This window comes from Mastigoproctus giganteus, chromosome 7, assembly GCF_048544385.1.
Source record: "Mastigoproctus giganteus isolate SK-2022 chromosome 7, ASM4854438v1, whole genome shotgun sequence".
NCBI lineage: Eukaryota > Metazoa > Arthropoda > Arachnida > Uropygi > Thelyphonidae > Mastigoproctus > Mastigoproctus giganteus.
The window spans coordinates 152,537,226-152,553,472 of record NC_143581.1 but is presented as its reverse complement, the minus strand read 5'-3'; the positions used below and the strand labels follow the sequence as shown (position 1 = coordinate 152,553,472).

Here is a 16,247-nt window from a genome sequence, read left to right as displayed (position 1 = left end):
GAAGCCAAGTCAGAAGAACAGTGCCCATGGAAATATCTGTAGAAAAGGCATGCAGCAGAAACAGTACATCTATGAGACAGAGAGTGAATAGACTGTTAGAGAGGAGTCATTAATTAACCTAATTGCTCGCTTCTGAATGGAATCTAGAAGCCTGAGAGAGGTTTTGGGGGCACCGCCCCAGATTTGGGAACAATATTCTATGGTAGGGAGGATTTGCGATTTATACAGAGTGAATAACTGTTTGGAAGAAAAGTAACGCCGAGAGAGAAAGAGAAAACCAAGTTTTTTAGATGCAGAGGAAGCATTATTTGTGATGTGCTTGTGCCAAGAGAGATTAGAAGTCGGTAATCCCCAAAAGAGAGATATCATTTTACCTAGAAATCGAAGTGTCACCAAAGATAAGCATAGGAGCAGAAGAATCCTTTTTGCAAGATATAAGACAAGACTGAGTTTTAGGATTGAAATCAACTAAGCTGTCTTTGCCCCGCTGGAGAATTACCTGGAGATCAGCATTTAAGGAATTGGTAGCGGATATTCGAGAAGTTGAAGCTGATTAAGCAGGGTAAGGTTTTTCAAAATGGAAAGTGGAATGCAATGTGCTATCATCGGCAAAACTATGGATAGGATATCCAGTCAGTGGAAGAAGGTCATTAATATACAAGAGGGAAAGAACTGAACCTTGGGGTCCACCAGCATTAGTGGAGAAGTTAGAAGGCAGAGTCATCTACCATCCCCCCCCCGGATTTATACGAAGCAGCACAGCAACTTTTTCCTTACGATTTTTTAAATCATAAAAAATTTGATATGCAGAATTATTCCTATATTTAATTTTACCAGTACTTGTGCAAAAACTCGGTTGCTTTGTTCATTTTGCCCATATTTAACCATTTCTGGAATTTTTTTAATTGCAAAACCAAGGGAGAAACTTGGTACTCTTCAAGAAACTTTTCTTGAAAGGTACTGAAAATTACAAAACTAGTGTAATTAAAATGTTTTTAAAGCAAAATAGAACTTTAGAAAAATAGCGGGTAACAAAATTACCCTTTCCACTGTTGTTGAGTTATGCAAATGTCAGATATAATTTGTATAAATATTCATGGATGTACATGTTTCTGTTCATGTCGTTGTCAGAATTTTAATTTATTTTTTGTTTTAATTTTATATTCCCAATAGCTGTAGCAGCAAAAGCACCAAGAAAAGTTTTTAATTCTCCAGATGCTGGGGGTTCAAGTAGTAAATCAGGAAGACAATGTAAGAAATATTGATAACATAGAACTTTGTATATTAAAATAAAACCCTTTTTGCCTATTACTCTTTATTTAAAAATAAAATGTATATAACCAAAAGAAAAGTCCCCCAAATGAAAGAAACATAATAATGAAAGAATTTAAAATAAATAAGCACAGTGCAGTTGTTATGACAACAAAAGAAAAAAAAAGTTATACACAATGTCTGCTTTCAGTTGAGACAGAAAGGCTCCACAGAAATTTTTTTTCACTTGAGTTCCTCTGAGAGAATACAAGTTTGAGACCAGTTAACCAATTATGGCATTCAGTTAATAACGATGCTCTTGACATCTATATTAACAGTATTACACACACACACACACAGGCAACCCCTGTATAACACGGTACTTCTACAACACAGTTTCACTCTAACACAATTGATAAATTGCGGCAATCCTCGCACAACACTACTTAAATAACACGGTTAGAGAATTTCTGTAAACCTCGCATAACAGGGTATTTTTGATATTTTGTGCGGGGAAAACCCTGCTATTATGTTAGCTGTAATTTTTCAACATTTCCACTCTTTTTTTTGAATCTACGCAACTCACTAGTCAAAAAAAATTATTAAGAAATTCCTGTATTTTATTTTGTTGGGAAATTGCCGTGTTATGTTCTGTGCTATTGAACTTGTGGAAAAATCTAGATTTCAAAGTTTTATAAATGTTTTTTCATTCAGCCATTAGATCAAGGCATTATATCAACCTTTAAAACTCATTACATCAGAAAATCGTTACAATGGATTTTGGAAAAAATTGATTCTGAATCTATTGAAGTAATGGAGGCATGGAAACATTTCTCAGTTGTGGAGTGTATCAGAATCATAGCTTTATCACTGAAAGAAGTAAAACCATCAACGTTAAATGCATTTGGAAAAATGTATGGCCAGATTCAGTTCATTTAGGAAATATGGTCGAACCAGCAGAAAACTGAATTGGTGCAATAGTAGAACTTGCTACATCGGTAGGAAGGGGAGGTTTTAGTGATATAACTAAAGCCCTCGTGGGTAGCACAGTTGATAGAATTGCCCTCCTTCCCACACCGGGTGGAAAAGACCTGAGTTCGAATCCTGTCCATGATGGGAGAAATTTTTATGTGTCTTTTTCATAACATGACAGTTAGTCGGGCTCAGGCGAGTGTGGCATGGTTTTTTCTCCTGGAATCTCGCGTTTTTCGTCCACCAAAACAGAAAAATCGACCTCAGTACACACGCAATTTATATCTCTGTGTATATCTGTATATACACAGAGTAACATGGCCTTAGTCGCCTATGCTCCAAAAAAATACTCTCATTTACTGATTACTGAAGACATTCAAGAATTACTGATAGAAAAAGAGGCTGGTGAAGCGGATTTGGTGGAAATGGCATCAGAGGTAAAAACCAAGTAAATTCAGAGAATGATAGCGCAGATGAAAATTCTAAACTTCCAAATTTTACGCTAAAAAGTATATGGGAAGGCATAATGTTAGCTTAGCAGTTATAATCTTATTGCAGCCACTGTTCTCCTAGCAACTGATCTGAAGAAGTACGTGTATAGAAAATATATAAAGACGTACATAAATTCTTGAATGAAAGGAGCCCAGACTTCAAAACATGTTTAGTTTCATACAAAGAAATTCACAGTTTTTATCAAGCAAAAGCAAACAAACCCAGATTACTGATTTTTCAAAGAGAGTAGAAGATACACGAAATCTGGAATGGTGTATTTTTGTTGGTTTTGTTAACAAAATAGTGTATTTTTGTTATCTTTTGAAACGTAACCCTCCTTTTCGTACTTTTTCTTAGTCTCATATAACACAGTTTCGCACAACACGATATTTTATAGGAGACTAACTACCATGTTATATGAGGGTTACTTGTACATATATATCGTAATTTTATTAGAATGCTGTTGTCTGTAATTTTGCATACCTAAGCATCACAACCGTGATGCTTAGGTATTCAATGCTGTATTGTGTGAATTGTTTTTAATTAAGCCAAGATTAAAGCATTAAATACATAAAGGCAAGAAATTAGGTAAATATTAGCATTATCATTAGCAGAGGCATACGATGCAAGAAAGCAAGCTTATGCAGCATCAGCCAAAAAAAAAAAAAAAAAAATCCTCCCATTTCACCCCTCCATTCATTCCAAATGCATGTCCAGTTCAGGCTTAAATTTATTTAGGCAGTCAACTACCTGCTGGCTAAAAGCAAATTTCTGCACATCTGTTCTACAACTGTGTTTCCTCAATTTGAATCTGTGCCTCCTCAGGTTTTTAATCTGAGCAAGAGGAAGAATCCCATCAGCATTCAACTTGCTCAACCTATTCAAGGCCTTATACACCTCAATCAGATCACCTCGCAGGTGCCTGCTCTCCAGGCACTGCAATTTGCAGAACTTAAGCCTTTCTTGGTAAGAGCACCCCCTTTGTTCCCCTCACCAATCTTGTTGTCCTTCTTTGTACTCGTTCTAGCAACTCTACATCCTTCCTAAAATGAAGCCTCCAGGCCTGTACACAGTACTCTAGGTGTGGCATGACCATTGCCTTATATAACGGGATAATCACCTCCCTGTCTCTGCTAGCAAAATTCCTATACATCATTGACAAGACTCCATGACCTGCCCTGGCAGCCCCTCTGCACTGCTCTACGAACTTCATATTTGACTACACAATTACCCCTAGGTCTTTTTCACTTTCCACTTCCCTGAGTGTAGTACCACACAGTTGGTACATTTCTCTTTGGCTATTGCTACCTATATGCAGTACTTTGCATTTGTCAACGTTAAACTTCAGTTGCCACTTCTCAGCCCATTTGCCCAACTTATCTAGATCCAGTTGGGGTAGCATACTGTCTTTACTGTCGTTAACAACGCTGCCAACCTTTGTATCATCAACAAACTTGGACATTAAACCTGATATACCTTCATCAATATCATTGATAAATACACAAAACAACAATGGGCCCAATATCGAACCCTGGGGAACTCCACTAATAACATTTGTCCACGAAGAGCAGTGTCCATTGATTACCACTCTCTGTTGTCTCCCACCCAACCATCCCTTTATCCATTGTAGCAACTTACAGTTAATGCCATACCTCTCCAATTTGTACAGCAGTCTTCCATGTGCAACAGTATCAAAAGCCTTCCTGAAATCCAAGTATATGATATCAAAATTATTTTTGGCATTCGGTTCCTTTTTGACCATATCATAGTATCCAATCAAATTGGTCAGACAATACCTCCCTTTAACAGACCCATGCTGTGTCTTAACTATTACTGCAGTCTTGTCTAGATGATCCTGAAATGCATTATTTATTTTCCCCGGAACACAAGTTAAACTAACAGGTCTGTAGTTACTTAGAATAGAATAGATGTGTGGAAATTTGCCTTTAGCCAGTGGGTGGTTAATTGCTGGAACAAACTTCCATTTGTCGTTGTGGAAGTTGATAGGTTAAATAAATTTAAGGAGGAACTGGACAAACATTTAGAGGGAATGGTTGTGTGATTTTTTTTTTTTTTTTTTTTTTTTTTGCTGATGCTCATACACTGCTTTCTTGCATCACATGCCACTATTACTACCTGTGTCACCTTTTGGACTCCCCTTTTGTGAATTGGCGATACATTTGCACAACTCCAGTCCATGGGGACCTCCCCTGAGTCCAAGGAAGCTCTCATAATTATGGCTAAGGGTTTGCTTACTTCCTTTAATATAACTGGATAGATCCCATCCACCCCAGGTGCCTTTTTTATGTTTAACTTCAACAATTTCCCTTCCATTTTGCTCTCAGTTATTACAAAATCACTTAGCTCCCTGTTAGAGTTTGATAAACTTCTGGCAGTACCCTCATTGAATATCAACTCTTCATGTGCAAATGTAGATGCAAAATACTCATTCAGTTTATCAGCTACCTGAGCATGATCATCAATAGTCAACCCATCTATGTTAGGTGGTCCAATCTGATTCATTTGTGACTTGATTACAGACTAGTTTATATCTGCCATAGGCTTCTGTGTCACCTGATACTTTATATGCATCCCATACATTTTTCTTCTCTGCCACAAGCCTCATTAATTCATCTGACATCCATTTAGGCCTAAACCTTGAACAGTATTTCTTAGTTGGAATGAAAAGTCTAGTAGCCTCCAAAATTAAGTCCCTGAAGGTTTCCCGTTTAGAATTCAACATGGGTAACATTTTCAGTTGATCCCACCGTACAGAATTTAAAAACTGTCTGAGACCCCTCTAGTCATCTTTGCGAAAGCAAAAGCCCTTCCCTTTAGCCTTGATGGTAGTTACATCATTAAGTAATTCCCACATCAGTACATTGTGATCACTGTCACCCAGTGGTTCCTTTATCTGCAAATTCTTAATGAATGAATAATCACTGCTGATAATCAGATCAAGTGTATTACTCCCTCTTGTTGCCTCGCAAATATGTTGCTGTAGAAAACAGTCATCCAATAAATCCACCAAATTCTTGCTAGTGTGCGAGTGACCAGTCCACAAGTTCCAGTTAAAATCCCCCATTATAAGACATTCTGATTTACTAGCCCACTCTATTTCTCTGGACAATTGCTCATTATACTCGTAAGTAGGGTTCGGATTTTTATTACCTTAAAAATGTCAAAACATGATGAAAATATGTCATTAAATTTAATCAAATGGCAAAATAATTTACCTTTACATCTTTTTCTTTTTAAGTGTAAGTTTCTTTTTAAGTGTAAACATTAAAATAAATTTTTTTTAACATACAAAAACCAAGATGTATAGTCTAAGGTACTAGGCTACTACTAGGTACTTAAGTTGCTAAGTAGTTTCCATAGCATTGCAATACCTGTATCCACTCCAAATGTTTTGGAGTTAATCTCCTTCTATCATCTGCTAATATTCACTTGTAAGCAGAGGACCTCTCAACATCACAAGATATGTTCAGAGCAAATTTAAACGCCTTAATGACATTGGGAGCTAGAGGAAGTCTATCAATGGCTCTACCCTATAAAACTTGGGAAATGTTGTATATGGTGGGATAAGCCGGGTTTCTAGCAAAAACTGCATCTAGTTTATTAACAATTTTCTCTCCGATTTTCCCCGGAACTTGTTTCATCTTGTCCTCTAGTTTTCGAACAATCTCTATAGCCTTAATTAGAGGCATATCTTTCGCCTCCAGTTTAGTAATCGAGGAAGATATGGAAAAGAAATTACTGTTAATATAAGCGACATCGTAGGATACCTTCTCCTTAGCAAAAATTTCCTGTGCTTCAGATATGGATTTAGCTTCCTCAGGTACCAAGTTGCCAATTACCTGTAAATAAAAAAAAATTATTCATGGCTTTAAATACCATGTGTTTAAGTTTAATTTAAAATGGTAACTAACCTCCTTGATTGCTGTAAAATGTCGGCCATAATACGACACAGCGTTGAGCCAGGTCCCCCATCTTGTGATTACTGTCTTGGGTGGAAGTGGCAGATCAGGATGCATTTCTTTTAAGAGCTGTACTCTTGAGGGCGCCTTAAGGAAGACCTTTTTAGTCAGTGATATCAGCTTGTCAACATCTTTAAATTCCGAATGCACTCGTTCTGCTACACAGTGGAGACCATGGGCTAAACAAATAAGATGTATCATGCTTGGTAAAAATACCTCCAATGCTTTCCTAGCTTAGAGCATGTAGGAAGCTGAATCCATTAATAAAAGAAGAAAACAATCAGCTTTTACACTGTCCGGCCACAAAATACCTGAAACGAATAAGTAATTGTATATTAATTTAATTTATCATTTTATAAATTATACATTTATAATTTTAAATAATTAAATAAGTAAAAATACAAAAATATTAATTTTTAGTTTAATTTTAACCACATAGACTCCCATTCCAATGTAGATGGTACATCTGAATAAAGCTTTCCAACTATAAAATTAGCTACGTATCTGCCTTCACAATCCGTGGTTTCATCAACTGAGCCCCACACACTTCCAATATCTTCGCAAAAATTGTTTAGACACTGCAAGGAAGTAAATAAATAAATAAACTAATTAAAATATAGCCTACACAGCATTCAGTCTTTGGTTTGTTTGTTTGTTATTTGGTTTTTAGGGGAATTAGCAACTAAGGCCATATTGCTCCGTGAATATGCAGTGGTCATTCCCTGACCTTTCCGCATCCTCCTTATTTGGTGGTGACAGGCTCGAACCCCAGTCTAATCAAGAAGCGTGTGCTGCGCACTGCTGCTCCTTCCCACCTGGCTACAGAGGTGCCCAGTCTTTGGTCATATAATTAATAATTTAATAAAATCAATGAGAGCATACCAATTTATAGCAGTCCTCAAGGTAAATTTTCTGTACCGTTGATTCATCAGGAATTTTTCGGGAGCAGTATTTTTCCAAGAAGCTTTTGAAGACCAGATTGTTCACTTTGTTCCAAGGAATGTTTGCAGAAACCATTGCTTGGCGTAAATCGACAAATAATGGATCTGGTGTTTTTTGCAGTAAGCAGCTGCTGTGTAGTACGCACCCCTGAAAATCTCCTCGTTACGTTTGCTTCGTGCAAAGCAGTAACTTTATGCTGTTGTAATTGGGATACTTTAGTGCACGGAACTTTAAAAAAAATTTATATATTTATTTAAGATTATTTATAAAAATTATTATTATTTTCCGATTTATATGAAAAAACTAAATATGCACGAACATTAAATTTGGAATGTCCGTATTATCGAAGCATCCAAAATTAAAAATTTATGATAGATCTGTTATCAGTTAATTAATTAATTTACATACCTCATTATTGCATGCGTTGCAATATATTATTTTTCCATCCGTTTGATATGTCTTTATACTCTTCTTTAACCACAGAAGAAATCCATTTTCTAAAAAGCTCAATTTTGCTCGATTTTTGGCTTGATTTTGCCAACAGTTGAAGTAGAAACTTCAACTTTGTAGTCTGTGTAGTCTGTATAAGTTGAACAAATAATTTGTTTAACTCAGTATAAGGTGAAACTACTGTAAAGTTTTAAATTATAGCTAAAATTACGCTACAGTGTCGTTGTGAGTGACTAACCAGCCAATCAAAATAACTTTGGGATTTAGCTACACTGGAATGTGAAATGATTAAATGTAAATTCTCACGGTTTTTTAGAAATATATTTTAAATCAATTTGATAAATAATTTGTCGATTATTGTAAGACGAAATATGAAATTTTTATGTCGACAAGTATAAAATATGCTATTAAATATGATATTTCATATATTTTTTTGAAATTATGACCTAATGTGTAAAATGATGAAATATGAAATTACAAACACTTCTTTAGGATCCTCAGACCATGTAACATCGACCAAGTTCCATGCCTTTATCTAAACGAAAAATGATTATGATAATACATAAAAATCCAAACCCTACTCATCAGATTTATTAGGCCTATAACCTACTCTCATTTTTCCTTTCCCAGTGCTTATGTCACACCAAACAGATTCAACATTGTATTGTCCACCAACATCAATTGGATGCACTTCCTTAGATTTTGTTTCTTCATTAACAGCATAACCCCTCCTCACTTCCAGTCCTGTCTATCCTTTCTGTACACATTGTACTCCCCAAATTCCAATTCAGCACTGCTTATGTCTGTGTGACACCATGTCTCTGATATCCCTACAATATCTGCCTTTGGTGTCTTGACTAGCACTACAAGCTCATCAAATTTATTAACTATACTCCTAGCATTGGTGTACATGCAGGCATACATGCACCTGTTTCTACTCTTAGTTACCCTAACACAGCCCGTGTATTTATTTGTTCCACTATGACTCTCAGCAGTCCTGGAAATCTCCATTGCCTTGCTTTCCAGGCTGCTGCTTCTAATAGAAGCAGTGCAAGAATCACTTTTGCCTATGCCTGTTGCCACTGTTAACTTTGTAGTCTGTGTATTCCCCCCAAGCTAGCAGTTTTCCGACTCACCTAACACTGCATCGATAGCATCAGCAAATATTCTTGCACCCTTTCTATTTAAGTGTACCCCATCCCTGTAGAAGCAGTTTCTCCTATCAACAAGCACGACCGGGCTGAAAAAAATTCTACCCCTTGAGCCTTGCACTATCTCTCCAGGGCTGAATTGATCGACAAGGCTCTTATCATATACGCCCTCCTATCGTGTCCGGGCAGAATTGCAGACACTTTCACATTCAAACCTATGACTGTTTGTGCTGTCCACAAAATGATTGCAAAATTTGAAGCGACAGGACATCTTGGTGTTCAAGCAGGTAGCAGTCGAAAATGAGTGGATTTCTCTCGTGTTGAAGATGTAGCTATGGCTGTCGTGGATTTATCAAGTCAATCTCCATGTGGTAGTGCAAGTGTGCCAGCTGTTTCTCGTGAAGTGGACATGCCATATTCCACTGTAAGGCTAGTAATGTGTCAGTTGTTGCGGTACTATCCTTACAAGATGCACATGCTACAGCAGTTAAAGCATCGTGATGCAGATAATCGTTTCACATAAGCACTTCAGTTTCTGGCACAAATGACAGTGGATATCACTTGGCCATGGAACATCCTTTAGAGTGATGATGCCCACTTCTGCTTAAATGGACAAGTGAATATGCACAACTGTTGCATTTGTGCAACAGAAAACCTTTTAATTATCCAAGAGGTCCCTTTGCATTCTACAAAAGTGACAGTGTGGTATGGATTTACGGCCACATTCATGATTGGGTCATATTTTTTTGAACAGGTAACACCGACTGGTCCCCTCACCTGTTCTGTCACTGCACGGCGATATTGTGCAATGTTGGCAAAGTTCGCAATACCAGAGCTACAACAAATGGGTGCCTTCAGGATACCATATTCATGCAAGATGGTGTGCCACCCCACATCCACCATTGTGTCCAAAGATTGCTAAGGCAACGCTTTACTGACGAATGGGTCATCAGCCGTTGTTTCCAGACATCTTGGCCATCCCGATCACCAGACCTCACCCCATGTGACTTCTGGTTGTGGGGTTCTTGAAGAACCAGGTGTATAGGGAAAAATGTCAAACTCTGCGCAGATCCGAAGAACAATATTACACGTCATGTGCTGGCTACTCCAGTTGACATGTTACGTTCTGCTGTAGAAAATGCTGTTCTTCGAATGGAAACTGTTGTTGACCAAACTGGAGGACACATTGGACAATTGTAGTGCTGTTCAAGTGATTTGTATTGTCACAGTGCCATATAGTGACAAATTTTGTGACTAATTTTTTTTTTTCCAATAAATGGCGAGCACATTCTTTATTGTACCTATTTTCCAAATTTCTCTTCAGTATGAGCCTTAGAACTCACTCCAGAGGCCTCTACATAGGGATACTTTAATTTTAACAACCCTGTATAAATTTTCAAAAGCCCAATCTTATTCCCCAAATATTGACTGAACTTTCAATCTAAAGATAAAATACTGTATTTTTGCATCTTTCTTATTTATTACCAAAGTCTCACAACTGTAGAAGAGGGCTGATTTTTAAGTAATGTTGTGTAATCATAATTTTCTTTCAGTTGTCATTTGTTTTCCAAAGTGACATTTAATCGTTCATTTTATTACATTTTTGTAGTTTAGTGTGGCTGTCTTTCCCTTCATTGATATTAAATTTCCCAAATAGGTGAAATTGATATTTGTTCTATTATTTGGTCATCATTAACAATTTTCACCCTTTGTATGTTTTTTCCACATAATCCTGTTTATTTTGTTTTTGAGGTGTAAGGTCTTCATCTCTTTTTTTTTTTTTTTTTTTTTGCCTATTTTATTCAGTTCATTAACTGCTATTTACAGTTCATCTTCCAATTTTGCAATTATAACTTGATCATCAGCATTTACTAATACTTGTATATTCATTTTGTAAACATTTGTCATTAAAAATTAATTTAAAAATATATTACTCTCAATGTAAATATTCAGTAAAGTTCTTCATTTATTGGTTCAAAATAATCATTAAAAAAGAGGCCAGTTAATTCAACAGCCTTGCATACTTCTAAAAATATTTCAAAACCACTTTGGGATTCATTTTGAAGCCTAAGGGAACAGAACAGAGTTTTTATAATCAGAATGTGAAAGTAATAGAGAAAAATTTTAGGGATAATTTTGAAACGAACCTAGCTGGTTTACTAATAAGAATATAATATATAATATTTCATAATATACAAAGGAAATACTTGCCTAAAAAATATGGGGAACATTTTCAGTGTTTCTTGAATCAAATACGAAAGACCAAATAACAAATGTTAGTCTGGTCTTTTGGCACTCATTGAGGAAGCAAACGGGAAAAGAAAAAAAAATCATGCTGATAGGTACAAAAGAAGTGCACTATTCATTTGGGTGGTGGGCTAGAAAAAGTTTAAAATTATGCAGTAAAGTAATAGAGTTCCAAGAAATGGCAAAACTTACTTACCTAAAAGAAGTGTTATATGTAAGTGACACACGCTAGTGTTACATTGTACACCACACACATCTTTAAAAAAACCCCAAGAATAAAATAATTTGAAATTGAGGTAATTATTTGGTTTTCATTATTATAATTTTTTTAAAAAATAAAGTTGGCCATGCAAACTTTATTAAATAAGATCTCTCTTTAGTGTACTCTGCACAGTTATACTTCTCAATTTTAATTGTGAACATTCACCAACGTGTGCACTTGAGAGTTAATCCTCTAGGGCAGAGGTTCCCAAAGTGTCGTGCATCTTGTTTTTCTGAAGCACTTCTTTTTAATGAAACATGGACAAACTGTCCCACAAATCCAGGACAAAGTGTATTTTATTTCAGTCTTTGACAAAAATGCATTGAAGTATATATTAATTTATTTATAAAAGTATGTATACTCAGTTAAATTTTATGTCAAATCTCTTTATTTGCACTTGTTCTGGAAGATGAAGGGCAAGAATTTACGAAATATTTTGGGGGGTGCAGGGTATAAAAGTTTGGGAACCTCTGCCCTAGAGTATTCAGAGCTTTTGTCCCCTCACTCGAAGCCACTAATTTTGGAAGTCTGGCATGCATCCACATGGCTGCTAATTTTATAAAATTAATACAACTGCTAATGGGTTAGAAAGGTTAGTCCATCATATGGCTCTCTTTTGGGAGGGATTAGCATTGTTACGGGATTTTAGAGGAGTATTCCATATGCTGTTTATAACACAGGAACCGAATGGATTTCAAGCCCTTCAATAATTTTATTAAGTCCCAAATGAAGCAAGGACCACGCTTGACATGCATATTCAACCATGGGAATAATTAACATCTTGAATACTTGTCTTACAATTTACATCATCAAATTCCTTAAAAACACTTTGTAAGGTCAGATCTCTTAAACTACTAACTGATTTTCAGTATGAAGTCTGAAATTTCTGTGGCTAGAGAACATGATCCCAAATCTTGACATGTTATTAGCTCCTTTTTATAAAAGAAGACTATCAATAATATAGTCAGTTAGGCGCCTCCGTAGGCAGGAGCAATAGTGCATAGCACACGCTTCTTGATTAGACCGGGGTTCGAGTCCGTACCCACCAAATATGGAGGATGTGGCAGGTCAGGGAATGACCATCACATATTCCCAGCCCGGATAAAGGGTGAGGGTTGGCGTCAGGAAGGGCAATCGGCCGTAAAATTTGCATGCCAAAACAATAAAAACGCTGACCCCATTATAATAATGGGAAAAAGGAGAGGACAAAAAAAAAAAAAAAAATCAATAATATAGTCAGTTGAGGGATCTATATATCTATGTAAGAAACAGCCAAAATTTTTCTGTGTAGTGTATCAAAAAAAACAGTTTTTCATGTTTTTTGAAACTAACAAAACCCTGAAAAACCAAACTACATTAGTCAATGCCATCTTCTGAAGAAGTTAGTAATGATTAATGCAGGTTGATGTTATCAGCATTTGTCAGAAGGGGAACAGTGTGGTGTTTATAATATTTCCATGCAGTTATCACTATAGAAATATCAGCGAGTAAAAATGCCTGTAATGAGTGAGAGGGGGACTAAAATAGAGCCTTTAGGGCTCTGTTCAAGGTAGTGGGATGAGATCTACCATCTTATGTGGACTGATAACAGTCAGTCAGTTAATAAAATTGTAATTTAGATAAAAGTGGAATGACACAGTATGCTTTTCATCAAATAAGTTGAAACCTATTAAGATAAAATTGAAGGTAAGTTGTTTTAGAGAATTTTTGTTTGCCTAGAAAGCTCCTAGCTGGAAAATTCCTGGACACTCACCAACTAAAAAAATTTATGCTGGTACCAGAAATGCAAACTTCATATAAATGAATAATGAATTCGGTGTTCTCTTTTTTTTTTTTTCCTCCCCTCTCTATCTATAATAGAAAATGTATTGGAAAATAATCCTTATTTATTATTCATTTCAATAATAAAATATATGCTCAATGATTTATGTATAAAACAAGTTTAAGGGAGTGACTTCAACATTTTATTTCGGACACTGGTTTTGGAACACTGCTCTTCAGTAGTTGAACTACTGCAAGTTGCCTATTATTAGCAGTAGGAGCTAAGAACTCTGTTTGAACTGAGTTACCAATGCAAAAAAATTAATTCTCACTGATATAGCAGTTATAGTCATCTTTTTAGGGAAAAAAGAAGAAATATCAAAAGTATTGTATCCATCTATTAAATTATTAAGGGAATTTCATTTGGTAGCTATTTTGTTTTTAAATTTTTGTGACTATTTTTGTACCCTTTTATAATCACTATAGCACTTTTCTATCATTTCAAAATTGATAATGAAAAAATAAAATAATTTTATAATGAAATTTTGGTTCAAATTTTTATCATAAAATTTTAAATTATATGTTGCCAAAATCTTTGATTAGACAGTGTTCAGCCTGAAAAAAAAATTGGACTCCCTGATTTAAACATAAATTTCTAATTATTATTTGTGAACAAATAATATGACAAATCCAAGTTTAAGCTGCAAAGAAGCGATTTCTTATTAATACATACTTGCTTCAGTTGAAAAGGAACCACATTATAAAAAGTTTATTTTTTTTATTTATTTATTTTTTTCCTTTTAGCTTTGTTTATCTTCCATCATATCTTGCTGTATTAAATAGAGATCGTAATGGGGATAAGCTTTCTTGGTTCACTTATGATAATGTAAACAGCTTGCTACTACTGCAGGTAATATCGACAGCCTTTTATGTATAGAGAAAGGCACAAAATAGGTAATAAATAAAAGCTTAAACAACTTGTCTAGCAAGCCACAGCTGCAGTCAAGGACTATAAAATATTAGAATCCTCCATAGACTCCCTCAGAGGTTCAAACCTGCCAGTGTGTAGTTTTCCAGCATTTCTCTAGTCAAAAGGGATTGCCTTTGAGTGTAACAAACCATTAGTTTTTTTGTGTTTTTTTTGGTAGTTGTTGGCGCATCAGCTTCTGTGGTCATAATGCACCTCCCAAGGTTTTTGTAGTACTTTGATCCAAGCCCGAGGTGGGATTCAAACCCGCAGCCTTTGGGTTGCCATGCAAGCACTTTACCCACCTGGCTAGCCCAGTCGGCCCATTAGTAATTACCGTATTTCCCCATGTATAAGACGCACCTTTTTTCGATAAATTTGGGGTCTAAAAACTGGGTGCGTCTTATACGGTGGTTGTAGATTTTTTTTACTTGGATTTTTTGGGCTTGTTGTCTTTGCGCTCATTGTTTCGCACTTTTTACCGTTATATTAGGTTACATTTTGCCAAGTTCTGCCCAGAAATGGCTCGGAAAAGATTTTCGTACAGTGCTGAATTCAAGTTAAAAGTGAATGGAAATCGTGCTGCTGAACTTACGTTCGTAAGTTTGGTCCTCCTCCAACTGAGAAAACAATCCGAGACTGGCTACGGGAAGAAGAAACCCTACTGAAAACGCCAAGGCAGAAGAAGGCCATTAGAGGCAAGTCAGCAAAATGGCCTGATTTAGAGAGGGAATTGAACATATGGATTGAGGAGCAAAGGGCAATTGGAATTCCTGTGTCCACAAAGATGGTTCAGCATGCGGCAAGAAGAATTTCTGATGAAAAAGAAGTTACTGATTTCAAAGAAGGACACAATTGGTGCTTCAGGTTCATGAAACGGAATGGACTAAGCATGCGTACACGCACCAGACTTGCCCAAAAGATGCCTTAAAGCTGTGAGCAGAAGGTCCTTGAATTTCATCATTTTGTAATTCAATATCGGAAGACACATCAGTTTGAGTTGGGACAGATTGCAAATATGGGCAAAGTCCCCCTCAATTTGATGTCCCAAGTAACAGAACTGTTGATAAGAAGGGGGGTGAAAACTGTAACTGTGAAGACAAGTGGACATGAAAAGAGCCATTATACAGTTGTTCTAGCTTGTTGTGCCGACGGAACCAAGCTGCCTCCTATGCTGATTTTCAAACGCAAAACTGCCAAAAGACATTCCTCGAGGAGTGATTGTCCACGTTCATGACAAGGATTGGATGGATCAAGATGGGATGAAGATCTGGTTTGAGAAAGTTTGGAGCAGGAGACGAGGTGGGCTCTTACACAAACCTGCCCTATTGGTGCTTGATCAGTTCAGGGCACACATAACAAAAAAACACAAAGAAGATTGCTGCACAGCAAAAAACAAAACTTGCCATCATATCTGGAGGCTTGACATCCCAGCTCCAACCACTTGATGTCAGCATTAACAAACCCTTCAAATCTGCCATGAGAGATGAATGGAACCAATGGATGAAGTCTTCTGGGGACAATTTGACACCAGCAGGAAGAGTGAAGAAACCAACTATAGGAGAAGTTTATACCTGGGTGAAAAGATCCTGGGATAATATCAAGATTGAGATCGTTGTCAAGTCATTTAAGAAGTGTGGCATTTCAAATGCCATAGATGGAACTGAGGACGAGGCAATATATGAAGACAGTTATTTGCCATCAGACACAGATGAGGACAAGCTAATGGATGGGAATTTCGACAGTAATGAGTTGTGTGAATTTTATGATGA

The 16,247-nt window shown here is 36.4% G+C and overlaps 1 protein-coding gene across 1 annotated transcript in view; it reads left to right on the top strand.

The window, feature by feature from the left end:
* Positions 1 to 16,247, top strand: part of LOC150083265 (PCNA-associated factor-like) — a 73,013-nt gene that overhangs the window by 32,501 nt on the left and 24,265 nt on the right. The window contains exon 2 of the mRNA XM_090377135.1: positions 1,174 to 1,251. Coding sequence (XP_090233261.1) covers positions 1,174 to 1,251 — 78 coding nt within the window. The remainder of the gene's footprint in view (positions 1 to 1,173; positions 1,252 to 16,247) is intronic.